Source organism: Aspergillus glaucus (assembly GCF_001890805.1).
Source record: "Aspergillus glaucus CBS 516.65 unplaced genomic scaffold ASPGLscaffold_20, whole genome shotgun sequence".
In the NCBI taxonomy this organism is placed as follows: Eukaryota; Fungi; Ascomycota; class Eurotiomycetes; order Eurotiales; family Aspergillaceae; genus Aspergillus; species Aspergillus glaucus.
The window spans coordinates 456309-479942 of NW_019170472.1; the positions used below are offsets into that span (position 1 = coordinate 456309).

General features: G+C 48.0%; 9 protein-coding genes across 9 annotated transcripts; 7 read left to right on the forward strand and 2 right to left on the reverse strand.

Moving 5' to 3' along the window:
* Nucleotides 1-28: 28 nt before the first annotated feature.
* Nucleotides 29-1122, reverse strand: pre3 (proteasome core particle subunit beta 1; the record flags this gene model as incomplete). Its single annotated transcript, XM_022542907.1, has 5 exons — nt 918-1122; nt 811-856; nt 732-746; nt 405-680; nt 29-353 (listed from the first exon to the last, which is right to left on the reverse strand). The coding sequence occupies exons 1-5, from the start codon at nt 952-954 to the stop codon at nt 29-31; spliced, it is 699 nt and encodes a 232-aa protein (XP_022397911.1). The 5' UTR covers nt 955-1122.
* A 306-nt stretch (nt 1123-1428) lies between these two features.
* On the forward strand, nt 1429-2524 carry ASPGLDRAFT_133130 (alpha/beta hydrolase; the record flags this gene model as incomplete). Its single annotated transcript, XM_022541184.1, has 4 exons — nt 1429-1568; nt 1628-2140; nt 2189-2314; nt 2365-2524. 4 exons carry the CDS (start codon nt 1429-1431, stop codon nt 2522-2524), a joined length of 939 nt encoding a protein of 312 aa, XP_022397912.1.
* Nucleotides 2525-3625: 1101 nt separating this feature from the next.
* ASPGLDRAFT_28451 (uncharacterized protein) lies at nt 3626-4503 on the forward strand (the record flags this gene model as incomplete). Its single annotated transcript, XM_022543757.1, has 5 exons — nt 3626-3724; nt 3793-4021; nt 4121-4179; nt 4275-4303; nt 4356-4503. 5 exons carry the CDS (start codon nt 3626-3628, stop codon nt 4501-4503), a joined length of 564 nt encoding a protein of 187 aa, XP_022397913.1.
* An 812-nt stretch (nt 4504-5315) lies between these two features.
* Nucleotides 5316-6343, forward strand: ASPGLDRAFT_28452 (uncharacterized protein; the record flags this gene model as incomplete). The annotated part of the gene is made up of 4 exons (XM_022543758.1): nt 5316-5481; nt 5887-6082; nt 6118-6196; nt 6260-6343. 4 exons carry the CDS (start codon nt 5316-5318, stop codon nt 6341-6343), a joined length of 525 nt encoding a protein of 174 aa, XP_022397914.1.
* Nucleotides 6344-11298: 4955 nt separating this feature from the next.
* ASPGLDRAFT_28454 (uncharacterized protein) lies at nt 11299-12688 on the forward strand (the record flags this gene model as incomplete). The annotated part of the gene is made up of 6 exons (XM_022543759.1): nt 11299-11559; nt 11613-11639; nt 11766-11838; nt 12219-12263; nt 12407-12474; nt 12641-12688. 6 exons carry the CDS (start codon nt 11299-11301, stop codon nt 12686-12688), a joined length of 522 nt encoding a protein of 173 aa, XP_022397915.1.
* A 4088-nt stretch (nt 12689-16776) lies between these two features.
* On the forward strand, nt 16777-17152 carry ASPGLDRAFT_786638 (uncharacterized protein). Its single transcript, XM_022549976.1, has one exon. It carries the CDS (start codon nt 16870-16872, stop codon nt 17071-17073), a length of 204 nt encoding a protein of 67 aa, XP_022397916.1. The 5' UTR covers nt 16777-16869; the 3' UTR covers nt 17074-17152.
* ASPGLDRAFT_177693 (ATP11 family protein) lies at nt 16986-18252 on the reverse strand. The gene is made up of 2 exons (XM_022542908.1): nt 18066-18252; nt 16986-18008 (listed from the first exon to the last, which is right to left on the reverse strand). Exons 1-2 carry the CDS (start codon nt 18239-18241, stop codon nt 17129-17131), a joined length of 1056 nt encoding a protein of 351 aa, XP_022397917.1. The 5' UTR covers nt 18242-18252; the 3' UTR covers nt 16986-17128.
* A 163-nt stretch (nt 18253-18415) lies between these two features.
* On the forward strand, nt 18416-19600 carry ASPGLDRAFT_50751 (flavin-linked sulfhydryl oxidase ERV2). The gene is made up of 4 exons (XM_022547376.1): nt 18416-18814; nt 18871-18999; nt 19054-19371; nt 19434-19600. Exons 1-4 carry the CDS (start codon nt 18600-18602, stop codon nt 19447-19449), a joined length of 678 nt encoding a protein of 225 aa, XP_022397918.1. The 5' UTR covers nt 18416-18599; the 3' UTR covers nt 19450-19600.
* Nucleotides 19601-20957: 1357 nt separating this feature from the next.
* Nucleotides 20958-22795, forward strand: ASPGLDRAFT_68918 (LYAR-type C2HC zinc finger protein; the record flags this gene model as incomplete). Its single annotated transcript, XM_022549309.1, has 3 exons — nt 20958-20978; nt 21052-21174; nt 21431-22795. The coding sequence occupies 3 exons, from the start codon at nt 20958-20960 to the stop codon at nt 22793-22795; spliced, it is 1509 nt and encodes a 502-aa protein (XP_022397919.1).
* Between the last annotated feature and the right edge of the window lie 839 nt (nt 22796-23634).

Genomic DNA, 23634 nt, shown 5'->3' on the forward strand with positions numbered 1-23634 from the left:
CGACATCATGCCCATTAAATACTCATCTTCATGACTGCGCACCCGGTCCGGTGTAGCCCGTGTCCGGCAGGTACAAATGTCTCACGGCACCCTTGGATGTCAAGACCACCAAACGAATGACACCTCCCGAGCTACCATCCCACTTGATGGCCTCTTGCAGCGCACCCCGCACAAACTTGATGCCTTCTTCTTCCGTCATGTCCTCCTTCCAGTTTGCGTCACAGTAACCGTAGATGTAGGTCGATCCCGATCCACCGATAGAGAAAGGCTGCTTGTGTAGAGATCCTCCCAAAGGTATCGAGTACACTTGACCACCGTGTCGCGGGTCGTATCCGGCAATGATGATTCCGGCGCTGCATCTGCGTTAGAAAAGAGAAGTAGATGGACGGATCAAGCAACCATACCTCAGCCTATCCTTGTTCTCATAACACAACTCCTGGAACAACGACGCAGCCACCTGGGTGCTGGGAGGCTCATTGTTGGTAATCCCATACATGTTGAGGTGGTAGGCCACAATATCTGCCACTGCCTGTGTGTCGGCAGCCGAACCGGATCGACAGCACCAAATGGTATCGTGAACCTGTGTCAATTTGTCGGTGACTCGGTTGGCAATGTATGCTCCGGTGGTCGTCCGACTGTCTGCGCCCAAGATCACACCATCCTTGAAGTTAATTGCCATACTAGTTTCGTTAATTCTATTCGATGGGGAGTCGGGGTCAGGTCGTGCTCACATCGAAGTTCCTAGGCTGTTGTGCGTGGAGAGTTAGTATCTGTCCAGTATGTTGGTAACCATAGCCGCTAGCAACTTACTTGACTTCTCCGGTTTTCAGGTGGTTCATATCAACATGGATTCCATCTGCACCACCTTTAGTACAAGCCCAGCAAGATATCTCGTTCTTGCATCTGGCAGAACTGACCTTCCCCCAGCATTCCTGTAGTACCGTGACCGATCATCTTGTCTGCTGAACTCAACGGGGGGTGACGAAATTCTACGACAAATGGCAAGAACAGAAAAAGACGTAGATATCCGAGATATAACAAGCAATCACAGCCAAATAGTAAGCAAATGGCGGCTGGCAGAGTATGAGAGGGTTGGAAAGTGATGGAGATAAACGCTGGGCGATGATGATGATGATGCTGGAGGAGAGCTTCAGTCGGAGCTTCGCGTAGGCTCGGGCGGTGAGCGTGTTTCAGCCCCCCATTGGCTGCGGAGTCGCCCCCGCAGGTAGCCTCCTGAACTCCTAGAGAATATCATGGATTCTTCTCTCTTACAACCCCAGCTGTCTATATTTAGATAGACAGAAATTGCTTGCGAGCAGTAATTCGAGCTCTACTACTCTATGCTCATATCTTGAATATCTCACATCACTGCCCAGGGTGGTCCGTCTACGCAGGAAGAACAGTCCGCCGTCTCCTGGCTCGACCACCATGTCCGACTCTCCGCCGCCTCCGACGTCCTGGAGCCTCGCGTCTATGGCCAACAATGCGGTTCAGTTTCTTCGATTGCCAGTGCTAGCTTCATCGGGCCTTGCGATTGTTGCCAGTGGACTGTTGTATTTTAAACAAAAGTGACGTTATCCCCTTTGTCTTGTGGGTCTATACCCCGGTAAACTAACTAGATGAACAGTGAGCTGATCTACCCGCGCAATGTGCCTGTTGACGCTCGTACTAATGTACCTAATCCCCGTCAATTTGGCATCACGGACTATGAAGATCTGCAGATTCCTACACCGGATGGGGAATCGTTACATGCTTTGTTTATCCGGCCATCCAACAAGCGTCTGGTGCGGGACGTCACCGTGTTGATGTTTCACGGGAACGCTGGCAACATCGGCCATCGCATTCCTATTGCTAAGATTATGCAGGAGGTGGTTGGTTGTAATGTGCTGATGCTGGAGTATCGTGGCTATGGGCTGTCGACAGGTGTCCCCGATGAAACGGGGCTGAAGGTCGACGCTCAAACGGGCCTTGATTATATCCGCCAACGCACAGAGACCATGTATACGAAGATTTTGATCTATGGACAGAGTCTGGGTGGCGCGGTGGCTATCAACTTGGTTGCGGACAACCAGGAAAGCGGAGATGTTGCAGGGTTGATCTTGGAGAACACGTTTTTGAGTATCCGAAAGTTAATTCCAACGTACGTTCTCCATCCATTTATCAAGACATGGTATCTAACTCCTTCTAGGGTGTTCCCTCCCGCGCGATATCTCGCTCGACTTTGTCACCAACACTGGACTAGTGAAGAAGTTCTGCCTAAGATCACCGATGTACCGATACTGTTCCTAAGCGGTTTGAAAGACGAGCTGGTTCCGTAAGTCTTAATTCCGTGTGTTGATAAAAACATCAAACTTACTTGCGCAGCCCTTTGAATATGACTCAACTTTATGCTGTCTGCAACTCGAACCGCAAATTCTGGCGCACTCTTCCCAACGGTGGCCACAACGATAGTGTTGCCGAACCAGGCTATTTCGAGCATATCCTCGAATTCATTACAGAAGAAGTAACTCCGGATAAAAAATAACCATCTCATGCTGTGAACCAGTCTCAAACAGACCCGTCGACAGCTGGAGTATTTGCCGTGTCAGGCGACTTGCATTTGCCATTCGTGATACCTTGATTTTATCGAACCACCAGCCTGCAGCTCCTGTCGACGCGACCATATTCAACAATGCCAAAATTTGCTTATTCCACTCGACCCTGGCTATTCTGGTCGTTCCTAATGATTACCGAAGCGAACAACGACCGATACCCTGCGAATCAAAGCACAGGAACGACCCCGCATTACCTTTTGACTACTGCTAATAGTCCCTTTGTTTCATTTCTTTCTGCCATCTTCAAACTGGAGTACTCGGCGTGAATATCTTTTGCTTACTTTGTATTAAACCATTTAATTCTCATTTCTAATTTCCCGTCATGTGGTTTGGGTGAATACTGATGTACTGGCGCTTGTTTTGAGTTCTTCGGCCTGGGACGGTATTGGGGATGGTCTGGCTGTATTCTGGATTGGGTTAGGATCTATGTACAGATAGCTTAATATACAGGACTTTTTGAATTGTATTGGTTTGATTGGTTGTTACGTTTGGATATAGGGTACATACATATGAAACAAGGGTTGGCCGCATCAAGACATACAAACAGTGAATGAATAGGGAGGAGCTGATCCCCCCCTCAATCGTTTAGATCTTTTCATCAATGACTGTTTCCCTGCCCTCACTGTCTTGCTTCCATATTTCTCTCTCTGTCTCTTCTCTATACTCCCACCACTTTTATACTTTTATATATGCTCCCGTTTAGCTACAGAGTCTGTCACTTAACATTCTTATACTAGTCTACGACCAAATGTGATAGAAGCACGAATAGTTAGTGTCTGCCCTGTTACGTGTTCTCATCGTTGCTGAGATGCGTGCTCTGGTAGATGAAGTGTACCACCCTGACAAGGGATACCATTGGAGACTGCCGCAGTCACCTGCTGCGCAAGATCAACACCTTTTTGCTCACCATCTACAACGCAAAAATTGGTAGCGAAACTGTTGGACTTTGCACCCACCTACCAACGGCCCTGATGTAAGCACTTCACCTGGCTGGACATACAACTTCTTGAGAAGATGACCTGGAAACTAAAATGATGCATATAGGAAAGAGGGGCCTGACGATGGTTGTCGGAGGTATTAATGGAAGGCATGCGCACGTCGCCGCCATGTTCCTGAGGTTATATAGTATAGTAAGTAGCACTCCCTCAAGAGAAGAACATCGACTAACCAGCGCCAGAAAACGTATCCCAGTTCATAGATACACGGCCCAATACCGGCCAGAGAAAAGCATCTGGCCAAGTGGTACTTCAAAAGGGCACAAGGTGGAGGCACAAGGCTTGTGTTCCGTTCGTCGTCGAAGCTGTTATTAGGGTACCTACCGGCGTCGAATGCGAATCTCCTCATGGTGATCCCCATCAAAGTTGTCGAGTCCCCCATTTGGGCTTTGGTTGCAGATCCAACGCCTGCTATATACGTGACACCTTGGCGTGAGTATGAGCCAGTTTCTTTTCAGTATGATTTCCATGCTTACTATGTGTCAGTTGCCGTCATCCTCACGCCCATAAGAGAACTAATGTATTATTTAGCGAGCACGATGGACAGTGAGGCGGTTCACGAAGTCGCCGGTTTTTACAAAGAGAGCATGGTTAGAAAGACGTGGGCCTCTTCTATATACATCTGTTCTGTATACTCGCGGACGCGAAGAGTTCTCGTGAGAGCTACGTGCTGTACAAGGGCTAGAGAGACGCCTGTTTCTTAAACGAACCAGGGTAAGTTTTCAATCCGGATTGCTGTCGATTTATCTCTGACTTTTGTTATTAGCGTGGCTGCTGGCAATCAAGTCATGCCACAGATGCCGCGTTGTGATGATCCAGTTCTTGTCGAAGCGCCTTTAACGATACCAACCAAGCACTTAATGGTTTCGAATACTGGTCGACATGAACGACCATATGGCTTGCTTCCCTCTTGAAAACAACATCTGCAAGGAATTTACACCTGGATCGGCCAATTTGGCCGTGTCAGTGGCCTATTATACGGCTCTTATATGTACATCTCGACTGGAGTCTGAACGGCAACGAAGAGAAGACAGTGAGCACGAGGAATATACATGATATTTCTCAAAGCTAAAGTGGAGTGAATGTATAATGGTAGATCATTTCAACAATCTGTTTTTGAGACTATGATGAATATACTGACAGTATTCTGTAGCAGAGTCTGGTTGTGACCCACGGCACATCTAACCCGACAATGTCAGATAATTGGTCTTGTCGCCCTGTGTCAACACCTGCGAATCGAGAAGCTACACATAAACCAGAGGGTTGACGCCACGTCCATTGGCTAAAACAACATGACGATTCCAAGCAAACTTCAGTCATGTTGCACTTATCCAGGGCAGTTCTAGCTGAACCAGATACTTCCGGTCACTACTTTTATGTGGCAGAAAGAGCTGCAATGTCTGAATGCGTCCGAAGATCCAGGACTCATAAAAAACGGCATGTTATAAAGTGAGGAACGAGTCAGCGAATAGCCCGAAAGAAGCAATCAATGACTTAGCTTCCCGTTGGTCGGCATTTCACTTGGTTAACAAAGCAAACTCCGCCAAAGCACGATGTGAAATTCGGCAAAAGCCTTGACGGGAACATCAAGGAAAATTCTCTGTATGCGTCGATCCTGACTGCCTTATTCAAAATAGATCTCGCATGGATATCATCAGATCTATACTAATCACTCTGTCTATAAAAAAGTTGCCGCGACGTCGAACTTATACTTCAGTTTCTCATCATGATGGCGGCTGAAATCCAGAAGAAAGGCAAGGGCAAGACTGCACCGTCTCTCAGTACCCTTTGTCATATTTGGTTCTGCCTGCAAAGAATCCTGCAAGCAATACCGTTGTCAACGGACTCGTTGTTCAACCAAATCGTCCGAGAGGGACGCCTGGTGGAAGATGGTACGAGCAAAACTGGTTAGGATTTCACGTTGTCGACCACATTGCCAAATCTATGCTCAATGACACTCCTTATAACAGATGCAGTGTGTGAGATCACGTCTTGTTCCAGCTGGGTACCCTGTTTGTGCAGTCAGCCACCTGCTGCCAAGTTAATTACACTGGCGATGTTAATACTGACATTTGTATAATCTGTGCTCGATTGTCTTTCGAAGATTGACTTGCTCTGAGAGTTAGTTAGGGGGCCGCAAGGAGCTGAGAGGCCATAAACTCGGCATTCCAGGATGCAGAGTCCAGCCCAGAAAGATAAATCGCCATCCCAATTCACATAGAGTGCCAACAGGAACCGGCATGATTCGCAGTCATGATGCCAGTATTGACAGCAATAGGATATGCTTTTGAGCATAGTCTATCAGCGCCTCTCAGCAATGGGCGGTTCTTGGTGTTCTTCCGCAGACGCTATGAATCGTGCCATGACTGCGCCCGCAAATTTCTGTTTCGGCTCTGGTCCCAAATCAAGGAACCGCAGGCTTTCGACTCTCACAGAGAAGAACGGACCCTTCTTTAATCAGAAGTACCATCCGCAATATATACGAGCGCCATTGTTAGTACTAGCTCGATGAGACATGTTTGTATGAGATATGGGCTGTCAGCATCCTCACTTCTGAAGATCGAGGCAAGAAAATACCAGTTGTTGACGATAAACAGTACCCTTGTGGTAAGTGTTCCTACACGGTTATTACATATTGAAGCTAAACTAACTCTGTACGACACCTTTCAGAGACCTTTCACGTCCTTTCATCCTGCACGCACAGGATCTGCGGATGCAAGTATTGTCCTTCCCAAACAGCTCGACAGTGACTAAGGGTACGGATCAGCGTTTATCGACCGAATCCTCGAAATCGGCAGGGGAACAAAATTGAAAAGCCCACTGGTGTATATACCCTTCTCACAAAGCAAACCGACCCCTTTGCTGACGGCCCGCCGTCCTTTTGTTTTGTACAATTACCAGGGTCCCTATTCTAGTGTATTATCTGTTGATACATTTCCTATACTATCCAATTGCCTTCATAGAGCGCATTCGGGTAAGTTATAGACCCCCTATTACCTCTGTCTCAATAAAAAAAATAAAAAAATAAAAAATAAAAAACTGATTCACTGATATAGTGTGTATCCGGTAATCACGAGACCAGGTACTATAGCTAGATGCTGCTGGCTGGTTAGAGTGACACACCACCCAAAGGGGGGCATTACATGCCCACAGTGCTGTGTATCCATATAATTACTTCATCGATCCTATACGTCAACACATGGCCAAAGGAAAATCAGGAGCCGCATTTGGCCATAGAACAAGACATGGAGGAACTTGGAAAGGTCTCTTGTTGCTTTTCCTTTACCATTATTTGTCTTCTCAGCTAATTCATTTCTATGCAGTGTCGATACTTTCCAATCAAAGATCTCAACATGTTCAGCTCACGCCAGACAGTAAGAGGCTTGAATACTACCAAAGGAAAGAAAGTCCTTACTGGATACGTCAGCAAGACTGATGCTGGGAGCGCGCCTTCCTTGATGGAAGTGTGAAGAAAGACCTTGCCGACGTCGCAGAGAGGTATAAAGATACCTTGAAGCTGGGCCTGGGGGCTAATGTAAAAGAGCTCATCAGCACTTCTGGACCTGAAAGGATAGTAAGTTTTCAATGACAGTGGTGTATCTTGATCCAAGGAGATACTGATATCCTGTAGTTGAAGCCTTATGTCTCTTGGTCGCCACGAGGCCTTTATCGTGATCTCATATCTGGAGGAAGGATATCGAGACTTTGTTAGACCGAAATCTGGTTGACAACGTATCCCTTAGAATGCAAGCCCCGTGGATTGTCATGTTGCGGTGGTTGGTGGAGAATTCATCAATTGCGGCCTTTGTTTTGAACCACGCCCAAAAGCTTTTCTGTCCATCAGGAAACCTGTGCCTGCATGGGCACTTCCTACCTGGCTGCAAGACATGATTTCTATGTAACATGATGGCATCTTCACTTTCGGAGCCATTTTGAAGGTAAAGGAATGCCGTGTGGGTATTGAAGAATTTACTAACTGGATTGATAGAGTCAAATAGAATTTATCCACATATACTATGAGATACCTCCATGTGTACCCATGTGTACGAAGCTGCAGCGGGCCATGAATGCCCTAGCACAACGATGCAAGAGCTTCTAAATCTCCTCGAAAGTTTATTCACTACGATCGAACAACATTGGTAGCCAAAATGCACAGATATGACCAATGCTCCCTGCAATATCTGCTGTTATATATACTCTGCTATATCCTAAGACTGGGGAGTTCTCTGTCCTAGGTAAGTGGGTTGGCAGCTATCCTGATGCTCTTAGGGCTCACTAACACCTATACAGGCCGTTATCCCCCACTTATTCTCCCGACGAAGACGCCACTTGATCTGCGATATAACGTATTTTAACAATGGCCGGAAGAGCCGTTCCATTTGAAAAATGACGAGAAAAGACGACCACAATTTATAACCTGCGTTGGAATTTGCACAGGCGCTCCTAAAGACAATAAAGAATTACGACGAGAAGGAAATCAGGGAATTGCTTGCGGTCTACCCGGTCTATCTTGACGTATGCGACACTATGTTAAAGGAGGTCAACCTGAAGGTCTTTGGCGCATCCCATGAGGATATCTCCGAGTACAAGAGTATTGCAAAGTATCCAAACAACTCTACAGTTTGGGAACAATGTGGTACTCAATCACCCAACAGGGTTTGCGAATGGATCCATTTCTATGAGCATTAGCTATAAGAAATATCTCTTGGCCGAGTGACAGTGGGACCACGATATTGGACAAGCCGGAATAGGGACGAATTGAGAATTGTGTTCATCGAGCTAAAGAAACCTCTCGGAAATATACGTGCGACGCTTGCAGGACAAAAATTACGAAAATTCCGATGGCTCGGTTGAGCCTGGCTGGACTACACAAGGGACCATGGGGATCACTTCAAGTCTGCACTAAGAAACCAATGGGCTGTAACATGGCCGCGAGTCCCTAGTACCCCCCTCGCGAGATATCGGTTGTGCCCAACCGCGAAACTTCAGATGTACAGCTCCGAAAGTTCGACTTCCTCGGTCAACAGCATTGATTGCCTTTCTAGGGGTGACTACCAAATGAAGACCCTTGGCGCACGGTATAAAGTGAACCTGAAGGATAATGTCATACACAATGTACGCTAAATGTGCAGCTGCCTGGCTCAAAAGCATCGGAATTGCGAGAATGAGGATGACGCCATGAGGTGTGGGAGGCTGTTTGTGAAGCCGCTATAATGTCTCTTCATTCTCTGTCCTCGACAAAATGACATCGTACGAAATGGAGGAATGTGTTGACTGACTCACCGGTCTGTGCCCGCACGCCGCGACTTGCAAGTACCGCCACGAACCTGACCGATGCGAAACTGGTACCAAAAAAGAGGTCGAGACTATCGATTGTCAATGGTGATTGGGGGCAATTGTAGACGGGAAAAAGCGTACTGGTACCGTCACCAAGACGGAAAGTGAGGCCAAGCAACTAGTGAGTTGAAATGAACAGACCTGCCTTGCTATTGAAATATCAGTGCACCAACATCATCGTTCATAGAGAGCCACACGTCTTATTGGGTCGCTTGCGCTCAAGCAAGAACTTCTTGTATCCCATGCACTCCAATCTGGCAATGCAGAGAATGCTATACTACAGAGCTCCCCGACATGCTGAATATCCTGCCCCATTTCGATCAACGTTTTTGCTTTTAAGCGTCTGTTCCTGCCGATTTACGAGATCGATTCGTTTGATCTCTTCGCCGCCAGCCCACCCGAGGACTGGCACGCTTTGAAGAAAATTCCTCATCCAGCTCAGGTTTTTGGCATGTCTCCTTCGCGAGGTATTTAGAACTGACTTTCGTATAACATCTACTCAGCTAAGCCATCCTTTTGGAATCTGGCTCATGTCCCCATCGTGTCCGCTGTTAAGTAGTTTGTCATGCGTCGAGAAATCCGTTGGTTGAACATCCTCACTCATTACTTCGATAGAGGTTCAAAATGCGTCAAACAGCACCAACACCACAAATCTCAAGACCTAATCCAGCTTATGGTCGGGAGCAGATATGTGCTCAATCCACAGAGTGGGGTGAGGATTATGGGAAATATCAAGACAAAGAACTCACTGCGCACTGCCTATTGGCAATTGAGGGATTGATCCTTTTCTCACATGCGGCGAAAGCCACACATGAAGATATTTGGGACAGTCACATGCTCCCACAGGGCACTCGACGACGGTCAGCACGGATAGATAATTAATGGGCTAAGACAGTGTGACCAAGTGGTTTTGCCACAGCAAGAGTTCCGATTACATCTAGTATTGGACTTGGATTTTGGCCTCCCCTAGTGAGTGGTAGTTTCAGCCTCCCCTCCAAGAAGTGATACGTACTGATCTGGCACGTCAGATAACAGGTGCCTAAAATTTTCAGGGACTGCAAGCAGATGCTTGCAAAGAGTCAGATGCTTGCATGGGCTTAAAACATCCCACTGTCATTCTTGAAACAGGCTGGTCTGAGCCACAGCCCAACCAGCACTGCATTTGAGTCTTGTGGATACATGGAGGGCTTGAGATTAAGCAATTTTGGATGACTTGGATTGGAATAGACAGCGACGGCGGTCAGTACAGTCAAAGGGTACGTCAGGGGCTGGACCGTCGTTGACTTCCTTGGTCATGAGCATACACTGTCCCTTGACTGTCCTTCGATGCACTCTGCTAGATCTTCAAAGAAATATGAAGGAGGGATACAATACCAACCAACAGGAACTCTTTGATTCTTCGACCCTCTTCGAGTGACATGGCTGGTTATCACGGGTCCGTGTTCAATCTTGATTGTTAGACACTTCAGTCAGTTGAGATGATACCACATGCAAACTAAATGTGAGATATGATAAGATATATCTTGTCTATAGAGTCCTTATTCTTCATCAGTGAATAGGAAGGACGCAGCTTCGCAAGTCACGTCCAACAGGATGGATATCCTAGTCCTAATTCACTGCGAGCAATCATGAGGCCCGAAATAAATTGTCGATCAAACGCGAGCACCGCGCGCACTCAGATAACATCTTCGTTCTTGTTAGCTGGGGAATCAGTATCAAGCCTACCTCAAATTCAGACTGGACAGCAGAAAATGAGCTCAGACTCAATGGCAAAAAGCCAAGCCGTTGGTGATCAGAGACAATAAATACTGCTGGGACCATGAGGAAGTGCCCTAGGTAGTGCTGAGGAACGCGACAACGCGAACAGAGTTTATTTTGGGGGAATACAATACCGCCCCTAAGGTCCTAGCTGCACCGAGTGACAAGATAGGACATCTTCGTTTGGTTTTCTACCTGAGAAGAGCTATGAAGAGCATTGTCTACTGACTCTATATCGATGATGACCATTAGAGCGGTCGGTCCCGCTTGTGCGTGGAGAAAACTTTGCCATTCAGAATATAAATGTTCCAGAAATGCGCTTCTTACAGCTACAGACTAGATGAACTACGACATGGAAGGAAACTACCGAGTCTGGACATCCGTTCTCCTGAGATCACCGGAACCAGTGCGCCTTGTCTAGAGTGCCAGCTCTGTGGGATCTGGGACATCAGGAACTACACAGAGATGAGACAGAGTGTGAAAATATTTGCAGCAGATCTGCTACGGGAATGGAAGAGTGCACTGGCGCCTCACCTCGCTGTTCTTATGACAGATTAGTTGTCCACCTTGGCATGCATTGTTAAAAGACGTGGAGTTGTCTGATTTCAGCTTGTATGCAATCATTCTCGGTATCTTTCGTGACAAACACCGGATATGCATTTGTCGAGTCCGCCACGCCGGTGCATGAGGGCCTCCAGATACTTATGGAAGAGCATGCCCTAAGTAGTCAGTCATCCACAGCCATTGTTAGTACCCAAAATCCTCCGGATTCTAATACCATACCCTCAAGGACTCCAAGAGATCCCGAGTTTCCCGCGACTACTCATATCAATTGCCAGCTCTGGTCGTTGTCAGAAGAAGTGCAAGGTAAAAATGTGAGAGTCCAGTTCCTAACAATTACTAGAAGCTGTCATGCCAATCAATCCAGCACCAACTGCATATAATCGTGGTCATTGTACGTACTGGATAAGCTATGGTGAAGGCGATTTTTATACCAGCATGAGCCTGGTTCGAGGGGCACCAGTCCAAACGTGGAAAATGAGATTTGCCAAAAATAACTTGCCGTGACTGGGTAGTTTAGTGCACTACATGGATGACGCGATGCGTCGAGGGAGACGTTTCCACGTTCCACGATATTCCTAAGAGCCCCCAAGGTCCGTCTTTCCTCGCGTGGTAAGTGTCGCTATGATTCAATGATATGACGCTTATTACTGACATAAATATCGCTATAATCAGAGCTATTATTTGCAAATATTCAGAGCCATAACATCAACAAAATCTGTACAATGGTCCCGATGCATTACCACTTCACGTCTGCTACAGCCTGTTATTCTCCACCAGCTGCCTTCTATCCTGACCAGCCTATTTTTCTACAGCCTGAGAAGTTGCAGAGCTACTAAAGAATGGATGGCCAACACTAGTTATAGAAGTTGGACTGGGTCTCTTGACTTTTGAATTCGATCACGCGCCTTCATGCTTCAACACGATGGATTTTCTGTTCTGTTCAATTAATAGAGCTACTGTCATGTGGCAGATACTTTGTTATACATCACACAGCACATGTGGGCTGCCTTCCTAAGTAAGTATACCTCGGTGCCTATTCCGAGGCTTTTAATACTTACTGTTCTTTGATTCTTCAGCATACCAACAGAGAGCGCTACCAAAGCTTCGTTGAGTGTCAAAAGGAAATTGCTCAAGTTAACGATTTGACAGTTATATAAGTGTGCAAAATCACCGTTCTGGTTGTGGGATCAGAGCTGTCAGGCGTGGATATGATGACGAAACGTTGTGTACGTGAGCTTGAAGATTCAGCGTCCTTTCCCGGGCGTTCCGCAATTTCAAGCAAAATCTCATACAATCTCACAAGAGAATCCTTGGAGGGTCTTTGAAAAGCTCTCAGCTACCCTGGCAGGTTAACGTCTGAAAAGCAGCAAGGTTATACTTGTATATTATTAGGTTCGGCAAAGACCAATTGCTCTTGCCATATGGGCCTCAGAAATCTAGGACGGCGACGAGCGCGGAATCCAGAAGAGGGCCGATCAAATCATCGCCGCGATCTTTACAAGATGTGTTTGAGCGCCTAATTACAGAATTTTATGCCAGCCTGATCGGTATAGTTGACAAAGGTCTTCGCGACTTCTGCGGCGGACCTTCATTAGGACGACCTTATGATTCGACGCGTAACCGAGAACCGTTGAATTAATAATGGACTTAACGCCCTAGAATAGTGCCGTTTTGGCGTGGGCTCAAGCGTGGAACGTGGGAAAAGTATAGAACAGGGCTGGGTTCTCTTTCAAGTGCACTGGTCTGAACCCTATTGCCGCGGTGGCGTCAGAAGGAATCGAGGAGGGAACTGAGAAGGGGACCGAGAATGAAGTACTCTACGTCGAAGCAAGAGACACAAGGAGGATCGAAAGGACTAAACAGCAGAAGTAGGGATATGCACTAATTACGAGAAAGAGTGTTCTTTGAATTACTCCCAATGCGGTGTACTAGACACCCCTCGTATATTCTGCAGGACGGTATACAATTTCAGGCAACGAGACAAAATGCAAGCCACAACGTGAGTTCCGAAGAGATTATATCACTGAGCACAGCGTGGGTGCTTTACGGAGGCGTCATCGTCATCGTCATCGATTCTTACTCGTGGTTGCCGAATTCGATCGCGAACACTTCCTGGACTTGTGTCGTTCCTAGAAAATATGCTAATAAGAGATATAAATATCTGGCCTAGCTGGTCCTATATATGCAGGACCCGAACCTCACGTGGGGGGGTTTTTTTTTCTTACAACTAAACGGTCTAGCATAATAGCCAATGGTGGCCAGAATACAGCCCATCCCTTTTTTCTCGGGCAATACCTGTACTGCAAGAAAACTCTGATGCCCATCTATAGCATGGATTGCCGCTGCTGTCCTCAAGCGAGGACACGGATTGAGAGTGACGCGCGGAAGTTAGTATACTCCAGACATTGGTCTCCTTAACGTGGACTGGAGACAGGTGAGTAGTCTCCCATAGGTAGGCTACTAGTTGCTAACCAAGATAAGTTATATAAATATACTTGAAATACTTGAAGGGATGCAAAGTCTATTCAAGCTGGTTCTGATGTGTTTTATACGGGGAAAGTGGACCCAAGTCCCTTGGTTATTACCTCGCACGCGTGGTTATCATTCAAAATGGCAACCTGCAAAGATCATCTGGCAGTGTGAATAACTTGTGCTCTTGTCAACAACTTATGAGCGCGTACAGATTGTCATCCAATTGCTAAGAGCAATCTCTGACAAAAGCGCCATCTATAAGGGCATATCTGCAACGGCACGGTAATGCAGTACGGGTCATTATATTAGAGCCAGACTTAGGGATACAACAATCCCACATCTTACCGACCTGTGCGGCCGCTACAATGCTGGAAGTCGCACCCACAATGCTGGCTTGAGAAAAAAACCTTTTGGTTGCTGAGGCGAAAGCCTGAGATCATATCAGCACGGAAGCGCCACAACTCCTTCGGTACTTTGAGCATCTTCAAATATCCTGCGAATAATAATCGGCATAACGAAAATAAGCCGGATGATGATAAAATCGGCTTAGACCCAGGAATACCACACAATCCTAGGGAAGTGGCAAGCCGACACAGAAAGATGAGATACACGCCCGTCTGGTGGTCGGCATGTAGCTGCCTCAACCTTCTTGGGGTTACTCACCGACGAGGAAAAAGAACGAATGAACAAAATTTGGACGCTAGAGCCTTTGACCTAGCTAAGGCAGATACAAATAAAACGAGCTTCGCCACCAACAACGGTACTGTCTGGTTCTTCGGATAGAAAGAGTCTCTGGGCCAACCGGTATCCGTTGGAGCAATAAAGACGACACAAGAGACTGGAAAGAAACCATTACTCAAAACGCATATGACTACATTGAGAAAGTCAGACCCGATATAGCAAAAAGGACTGGGGGTAGTGAAACCAACAAACTGCGCCGAATTCGAGCAATAAACTACAACAGTCGTTTGGTAAATCGATATGATAGTGGTCCATGAAATATTTCACAATACTCGTGGAAAGCATCATGCACCTCATCACCAACGCCCCGAAGCTACGTCTCTACACTATACGAAGTCCTGTCCGAAAGCGAACGGGAAAGGTGTCAGAGAGGCCGATGATATGATGGGGTCTCCGTTCCTATCTGCCATGATGACGAGAGCGGCGGGGATGATCAAGACTACACCACCGTTCGTGACCATAGAAATCTTCCTGGAGATTAGAAGGGAACGCTGCGCTACGTATTGCAACAATCATGGGACGATATGGAGTGGAACGGGGTATGCATATGCTTTCCATATTGCAGAATGTCGTGATGTGCTAACTGTGACCGGATACTGGAACGAGCACCTGCATTTCAAGGCTACCGCTCTGAAGTGCTGGTACTGGTGCTTTCTGGGTGTGCATGTAATGCACATATCCGCACGATGACATAGCAGAAGCATACCACCGAGCTGAGAGCGAAGGATGCAAAGTGAAGAACTAAAGCCCAAAAAAAGAACACACGACAGCCACGAGTCTGGCAATGATGATACGGAGAATAACTAGTCGTGAAAAGGGAAAGAGGACTGTATAACATCTTCCTACTAATCTGCTTCTCTTAATGCATGTAGGCTGAAATCCTCTTTCCTGTAAGTGCTTGCAAGCCTTATGCCATTGCCTTTCGTCACAGAGAACGTCAATAATGTCACCCCAATATCTGTTCCCTGCGACAAATTTAATTGATATTTTGTCAATGCATGTTTATCCTCGGTGCACCCCAAATCACCCCGGAAGTCGCGTGCATAAGGCACTTGTTGAGGAAATAAGTTCCTCTATAGCATTTATACGACCACACCATACCTGCGTTAAGGTCTATCATACGGTACCAGAAACTGATGAGAAATCAAAGGAGATAGAGACGCGAGACTTCTGGAACAACATTCAATGAAGATATCCCCACCAGCGCAGCGCCGGGTATATCATGAAGGCTGAAACGACGCGCTCGTCAACAGAACAAACCGATCCCGAATACAGGTGTCTTAGTAATGCTTCAAGAAGGTTTGAACATTGTGCTTATGGTAATGGAGGGTCGGACCAAAAGATAAGAAACGTCTCCCAGTCCCGACGAGAGTCTGCTATCGCTACATCATTGGTTATGGCAGCTCTCTCATATGCCGGTCTGCATGTCACGACAAATCAACGATTTTATCGAGAGACGTCTTTTTCGGAACGATGAAGCTATGATTACGATAATTTTAAGGGCTACGTGCAAAAAGAAGTGGCGCGAGGCTTGTCCAGTCCACCAGGTATATCGGGAGCAACTGGCACTACCTCGTATTTTTGAAGATGAGTGTTGGCCTTTAATCAAGACGCCGTCATTCTCACACGCCACGCTTGATTTGATAGCGTATTAGCAGAATAATTTAGTGATTGAGAGTGACACTGACGGTATATGCCAGTGTGGAATGCAAAGTCGGAACCAAACGTGGATGAAAACGAGATCACACAGCTGAGATGGGGATTTCTCCGGATCGTATACACTTCTAGACACAGCGATCAGTCTGGCCAGTGAGTATTGAACCAGCTAATGCATTGGCAACATCTTTTGCCATCCAAGAGAGCTGACAAGCAATACAGATCATGATGCTTGTGAACCAAATACTGCAACTTTATGAGCGTGGCGCGGTGAAAGGAAAACACAAACGAGCCAGCATGGGCTGATAACGCATTAAAGCCCAGGCTCTCAGCAGACTCGAAGAAAAACCGAAAAGTGATCCTGAAAGCGACAACAGTTCTTCCGAGCCATTCCAATTCAAACTCGACTTTAGATTGGCAATGTGATTTCGCAACTGACAACTGACAAATATGACATTAGAGGTTTTCGACGTTAAACACACCAACCTCTTCAACAACATCTGCAGGCCATTTACAAATGAGTTCCTGGAAGACCTTGACCTCCTCCAGCGGGCCATCAAAAACATGTTCGAATGCTACTACAATTCCGCCATGGAACACCTCTCGTCGGAACGACAAGTCAGCCTGTGAATCTCCCCCCTTAGTCCACCCCTCGTTTCTCCGATGGTCACGGCAAATAATGAAGGACGTGAAAGGGAACTTGTACTATACCAAGCGAAAAATTCTTTCAGGATTCAGACCTAAAGGAAGCAATGATTTCGCATGATGCAGGCCAGGGAGCCATGCTTGGACTATGGTATTGGAAAGGTTGGATGTTTGCTCAAATCCCCACTTTGTGTACGTTATGTTTGTCTGATGGATACTTCCTGGTATTATCGGAAATTGACAATATATCAATTGTGACTATTGCAAGAGTGAGGAGTGAGCATTCATTCATTCATCAGATAAAATCATGACCAGTCCAATCTATCTATTGTACAGGGTAGTCAATATACAATCTACCTAAATAATCTATAGCTTCTCCGTCTCCTCCATCAGATGGTCAACCTTGAAAACCTCAGTATCACCTCGGTTAAAGCTACGCACCAACTCGCCCTTCCGTTCATTAGCCTGGCCCCCGAAGTCGTAGAACCGCTGCACACAGCTAACCAGCCAGCTCGCCTCAGAAGTCGACACACCCGCATCCGGCATCACTTGACCAAGCATGAGTACCAGGCCCTTCGACTCCGCAAGGTCGAGATAGTTGGTGATAGTAGTGTGAGGCTGGGCGTAGGCGCCGTGCAGCTTGTACGCCGCAAGCGAGGTGAAGATGATAGTCGATGTGTGGGCGTTCGCAAGCTGAGTAGGTGTCGCGGTCTCCGCCGGCGGCGAAGCAGGCGGGTGGAAGCCCCATTGGAGGAAGTGGATGTCTGCGCCAGCCTTGGTGGTGGTCTGAGTCTCGCCGGTTTCCTCTCCCTTCTCATTCTTGACTGGCTCTTCTTGTTCGACATTGTTGCGGGGCAGCGGAAGGATGAACTGCGGGTTCTGGCGGGCTGCGGCGGAGATGCGCTGGTATGCTTCAACCGGGATAACTGCGCAGATGGAGCCGGGGTTCGAGACATGACGGAGTCGCCAGATACCTTCAATTTCCTTGGGTGGGAGACCGAGGAACTTCTCAACGTCGATGAAGGAGTCGAGGGGCTTGATGCCGCTGGACTCGGATTTCTTGGACTCGGAAGCGGGCTGTTGCGGGCGAGGAGGAGGAGGGACTGCAGACGGCGAGGGCGAGGTGGTGGGAGAGGCAGACGGGGTGTCGGGCTCTGGGGTTGCTACTGTGGAAGCTTTGCGCCGGAGGTCTTCGATCTTGTCCTTGTAGGCGTCTTTCAGCGAATCGACGTTTTCATGGCCCTCCCTAAATTCCGATTAGTACAATTGTGCTGACAGACAAGATAACGTGAAGAATACTCACTGCTTGGCCTTCTGGTCCAACTTCTCTCGGTACTTATCCAACACTTGGCTGGGATCATGGTGCGTGGCGAGATAGCGGACATCGTGGACTTGAGCCCATCGTCTTTGCGGGAATCGCGCCAGTGGGGTTGTCCCGCGCAAAAACGATTGGAACGGCCGGATTCGAAGGGATGGCATTGTTCAGGCTGGGAGTGTCTGTCGGGAGGAGGTCCATGAGGGCTTGTCTGCGGAGAAAATGAGGGAGTGCATAAATGCATAGTTACTAAGCCTCTGCATAACATCTTGCATAACACAAGGCGTCTTTGGCGATGGCGAAGGGACAGCAGTGCAACGCTTTATTCACGCCCATAGAAAGCAACAATTGTCGCTCTTTAATCCGCTTCCGGATTCCTCAGTCGTGGAGCCAGGGAGCCTAGCAATTACTCTACGCTCTTTTTCTTCTAATAACGGTCCCAGACGCTTCTTGATCAGTTCGTCTGGTGGCCTCCGCAATTGACCTTGGCAACCCCCGATCCTCCCTTTGATTCCGAATACCATGGCGAGCCGGCAGATTACACGACGAGTCCTTATCAGCGCCGCGATCGCGCTATTTATCGTCTTCGTCCTCTTTATCCAACCCCAAGGACCTCCGAGTCCCGCGATTCGAGCCCCTGGACATATCGATAAGTCCGCGCCGGCGTCGGGTTTGGTCAAGGATGACTTGCTGAAAGGGGAGGTGGTGATGTCGCGATTGGGCAATGAGACTGTGAAGTGAGACACGCTTTGCTTCCTTCCCTCGTTCTATAACTGACGGTATGGCAAACTAGGGCAGAATTAGGTCGGGCGACGTGGAAGTACTTCCATACGATGTTGGCGCGGTATCCTGAACACCCTACGCAAGAACAGCGGGAGACATTGCATTCGTTTATATATTTGTTCGCACGACTTTACCCATGGTACATACCCCCATTCCCCTTTGCGATCCAGGCCTAATGCTGACTCGGGTTCAGCGGCGAATGCGCCTCGCACTTCCAGCAACACCTTCAAAAGTATCCGCCACAGGTGTCGTCACGGAATGCCGCCGCGGGATGGGGTTGCTTTATTCACAATGAGGTCAATGCGATGCTCGAGAAGCCATTGTTTGACTGTAATAAGATCGGCGACTTCTACGATTGCGGTTGCGCCGAGGACGACGAGGAGGCAGCGGGTGCGAGTGGAGAGAAACACAGCGAGACCGGAGCAGAGAAAGGCCAAGGCGAGAGTGCGCATCAGCAGACCGGCCATGATGACAAGGGTGGCATGCCGCCTGTCGAAATATCGAAAGAGGAGTGAGTCCCTTGCTTCGTCTGCGGTCTGAGAGTTCGCGGTTGTATACTGACAGTCAATGCAGGACTACGCGGGGTTGATTGACTAAGTTCATTGTATAGCGGTTCTTTCACTGTTTGTCTTTTTCTTTGTAGATACCCGATTTTCAAACCCGATCTTTTTATTGATGGGTTTAGAGCCAATTTTGTACATATGCGTTTATTGTGATTTAATTGGAATTATATACATGCATATTCAACTTTTCAGTCTCTCTACCCAACCTGATATGAGCCCAGGAAAAGGAATGACCGTAGACGAAGTAAACACTCAGCAAATAAGAGGCCTCGCGAGACCCGATATGCTGCAGCCGGTCATCGGCCGCATGACCGAAGATGCATCTTGAAACCACTTCATTTGGCACATTCGCCACACCAAGCAACGCAATGTTTGTATGTGTAGTCTGCACGAGTATCTCTATGGGACGTCACACAGAATTGTTTCTACTCTGCAATCTCCAAAACATCATCGTCAATCGGCGGACGTCATATTGAGTGATGTAGACTGCCATATGCCCATTCCAGGGTTCTGCAAAAACAATATCAATCGTGCTTACTTTTTTAGATGGCAGAGAAGGGGATATAGCATTCAGCGTCTCGCTTCTAGGCCATGCTTCCGATTCACCAACAGCATTGTCAACAAGTACTTGTACAAGTAGTGAAGTCCAAGATATGCATGACTCCCGCGGCAAGCGAAGTACAAGCGAAGCAACAACAACAACAACCAAAACCTGCTGGTTGCATATGCACAGTATCCTCTCGTTTCATCTCATCCACCAGATCGCACAGCCCCTCCACGCGCGCGACACCAACATTGCGAACTGGTTCGTTCGTCCACCTCTAAACAGCAGTCTCCTGACACTTGCGCTGCACAAGCCCCAATCACGAGCCGCTGGTTAGGGGAGGATCATGAGCGTATTCCGTAATGGTTGCAAAAATAGACCAGGCTGAGGGTTTGACCAACGGGATTATGCGGTCTCCTGCATGAGGATGAGAGTGAGATTATCCCGGGGGCCGTTCTGACTGAGAATCTGCCGTGAGAGGATGGGGAGAGAGGGGTATTTGAAGTTCCTGTTGCCCGTTGACTTGTCGTTGATATAATAGTATAGTTTCTTCCTAGTTATTCAAGCATTAAAGGCATTAATTTGGTTACTATATTCGGACTAGCGTGATACCCCGATCAGGACTAGCGCGGTCGCTCTGGATTTTCGCGCCGGCGCAAAAGAGAAGGAAAGAAACAAATCGAGAAAAACAGAGAAAAAGTTCAGATATCAGACAGTCTGATCTTGAAGGGATCTCTTGCGCCTTGTGTTTCGCGAATTGCGCAGCTCGATTCCATTAGATTCTCTCCTACTCAGCCCGATCTCACTGCATCTGTGTTTATTTTGGTCACGGCGAAGGGGCTTGTCCATCACCTTCATCGGACTTTTTCTACGTCGCGGGACCCGGTCTGAACCTTGAAAGCTCGAATATCCGCGATTCTAGACTAGATTCGGGGATTTTCCTGACAGCTCAACGATCGCTAGATACGTGGAGTCTATAGCGGGGTCAAGATGGTTTCGTTTTCATGCGAGGTGAGTTGGTTATGGGCCTTTGAGTTGAGACGGTCACCCAGTAGGAATAACGTTGACCTCGATTTCTGCCTAGAATTGCGGCGATATTCTCACCAAGAAGAAGCTTGATCCTCATCGGAATCAATGCCGGGGTGCGTCGTTTACCTGCATTGATTGCATGGTGCATTTCCAGGGTGCCGAGTACAGATCGCATACGGTATGGCAAGACCCCTTCCTTGCTTAGTGCTTATGCGATTCATCTGTTTGTGTCGCCTCGTCTTCTGTTGTTGGTTACGCGCTTGGTGATGCTCTCGTCGCATGTCGATTGTCTAGACCATGGCTTCGTCCGATGCGACTGACAAAAACCTGGTCAACTGGATCGATTCCGCTTGGCTGAACCGTATCGACAGAGATGAGCTTGCGCAATGGATAATGATTTGTTCTCCGACAGAGGCTGACTTGAACTTCTATAGTCGTGTATGACCGAGGCGCAAAAGTACGAGGGCGCGCTCTATAAAGAGAAACCTACGAAGAACGGGCGAAAGGGCAAGAATGAACCGAAGCAGAACCAGAAGCCGAACGGCATGCAACACCGTGCGCCGTATATCGAGGACGTGACCGACGTCGATTCCCCTAGTGCCAACGGGCGCGCACCACCAGCCCACCAGCAGAAGCCTACCGCTGCGAACGAGGGCAGCACCGACAAGGCTGATGGCGGCAAACCGGTCAACGTATTCGACTTCCTTCAACCTAAGACCCCGAATAACGCGTCCAAGGTCTCTTTGGCTGAGCCCAAGGGACAGATGCGGATGGTGGATCATGCCCCTCCGATTTTCGAGACGGGCAAGACTACTCCCCAATTGGACACTCCTGGCAATGATAAGAGTTACGAACAGAATGGATACTCCTACGGCGCAGACCCGCTTCCACAATCACAATACCCGAACGCCAACCCCTCGTTGGAGTTCGTGACACCAGTCCCCAAGAAAAAGAAGGACCGCAGCCGCAAGGAAAACGGCACGGTCAACAGCGAGAAGAAGCGCAAGCGGCGCACTGATGATATCGACATGGACGATGCGGCGCCTCTCGTCGACACTCCCATGATGGAAGCCCCATCTAGTGTCCGGAACAACCCCGGTACGCCCATGATCAAACACTCAGGGCTGACTGGTGGACTGGACCGGATGTTGAGATCTACGTCGGTGGAGGGTGAAGAGCAGGCCCGTCGGCGCTACGAAGAACCCACGTCCCCGATCAAGCGGTCTAAGAAAGAGAAGGAGCCCAAGGAGCCCAAGAAGACCCGCGCGGAACGTTTCGTCTCATCCATGTTCGGCGGCTCCGTGGTCTCCAGCAGCAGTGCTGATTCTCAGCCCAAGACACTCCCCCGCCACCGTCGCCGCAGCTCATCTGATGATGGACAAATCCCAGACATCGATGTGCGCAAGTCCAAGAAGACACCCAAGGTGCGCAATGCCTCCGACAGCCAGGTGGTTGCGCCCGAACCCAAGAGCAAGCGTAAGACCAGCGCCCAAACAGTGGAAGGCGACCGTCCCTCCCGGCAGGTTAGTGGCCCAGACGCCGGAGAAATGATGCTCTACCCGCAAGCCAATATCCCTACTGACCAGCAACGTGACATGGCGGCTCACTTCCTGTCGCTGGTGACCAAGGGTCCTGAGAGCTCGCGCGGCTTCTCTATTAACAAGATCCTGAAGCGCTTCCACAACGACGAGGAGGGCCAACGAGCTGATCGCGAGCAGCGTCAGGAGGAAGAGAAGGAGCTGTGGCGGGCGTTGCGATTGAAGCGGAACGAGCGAGGAGAGATTGTGGTGTTCTTTTAATGTTTATGTTGATGTTGATGTTGATGTGTTTATGCATAGCGATGTTTGTCATGATATATGTACTGCATAAAATAATAATAGGATGACTCGAAATGACTGTTTGTGTGGCCCTAGTATGAGTCACTACATTCAATCCAAAAAAGGAAGGAGTAAAAAGCCGATTACTGTAAAACCCCGTTATAAGCAACTCCGATATAAGCAATACTCCATTATAAGCAACTGGCCACGCTGTCCAAATTACAACTCCATATAAAATTGCTTAATACTCCATTACTAGCAAGTTGCTTAAATTCTCCCCTCCTCCAATACAAAATTGCTAATATAGGAGTAACCAAAATAGGCTATTTTGACTTCGTCCCTCCCTTCTGCAATGCCAAAGCAAACCCGTCAACCTATTTTAAACAGCCAAAAGGCTGCCCTCCGAGCCCAGCATCAACTCAAGCCACATCTATCAAATATCGCACTGAAAATCTGGTTTGAAACCACCTATAATCAGTCAATCAACCCATCCTCTGTATCCCGAATCATTTCATCCGATTCCGCCTCCTTTGATGAAGCCACCAACCGCCACCAAGAGAAGCGACGACGTACCGAGAACTGGCCAGAATTAGAGAAGGCTATCTTTGAGTGGACTCAACGTGCAGAGGAGCATATATCAATATCTCAGGAGGTTATACGGGAGAAAGCAAGGCAATATTGGCAAACTATCTATCCAGGAAGGGAGATGCCTTCTTTCAGCAATGGCTGGCTCCGTGGCTTTCAATCACGCTGGAGTATTTGACAGAATATACAGTATGGTGAAGCTGGTAGTCTCTCCCAAGATGCTGGTGCTGAGATGG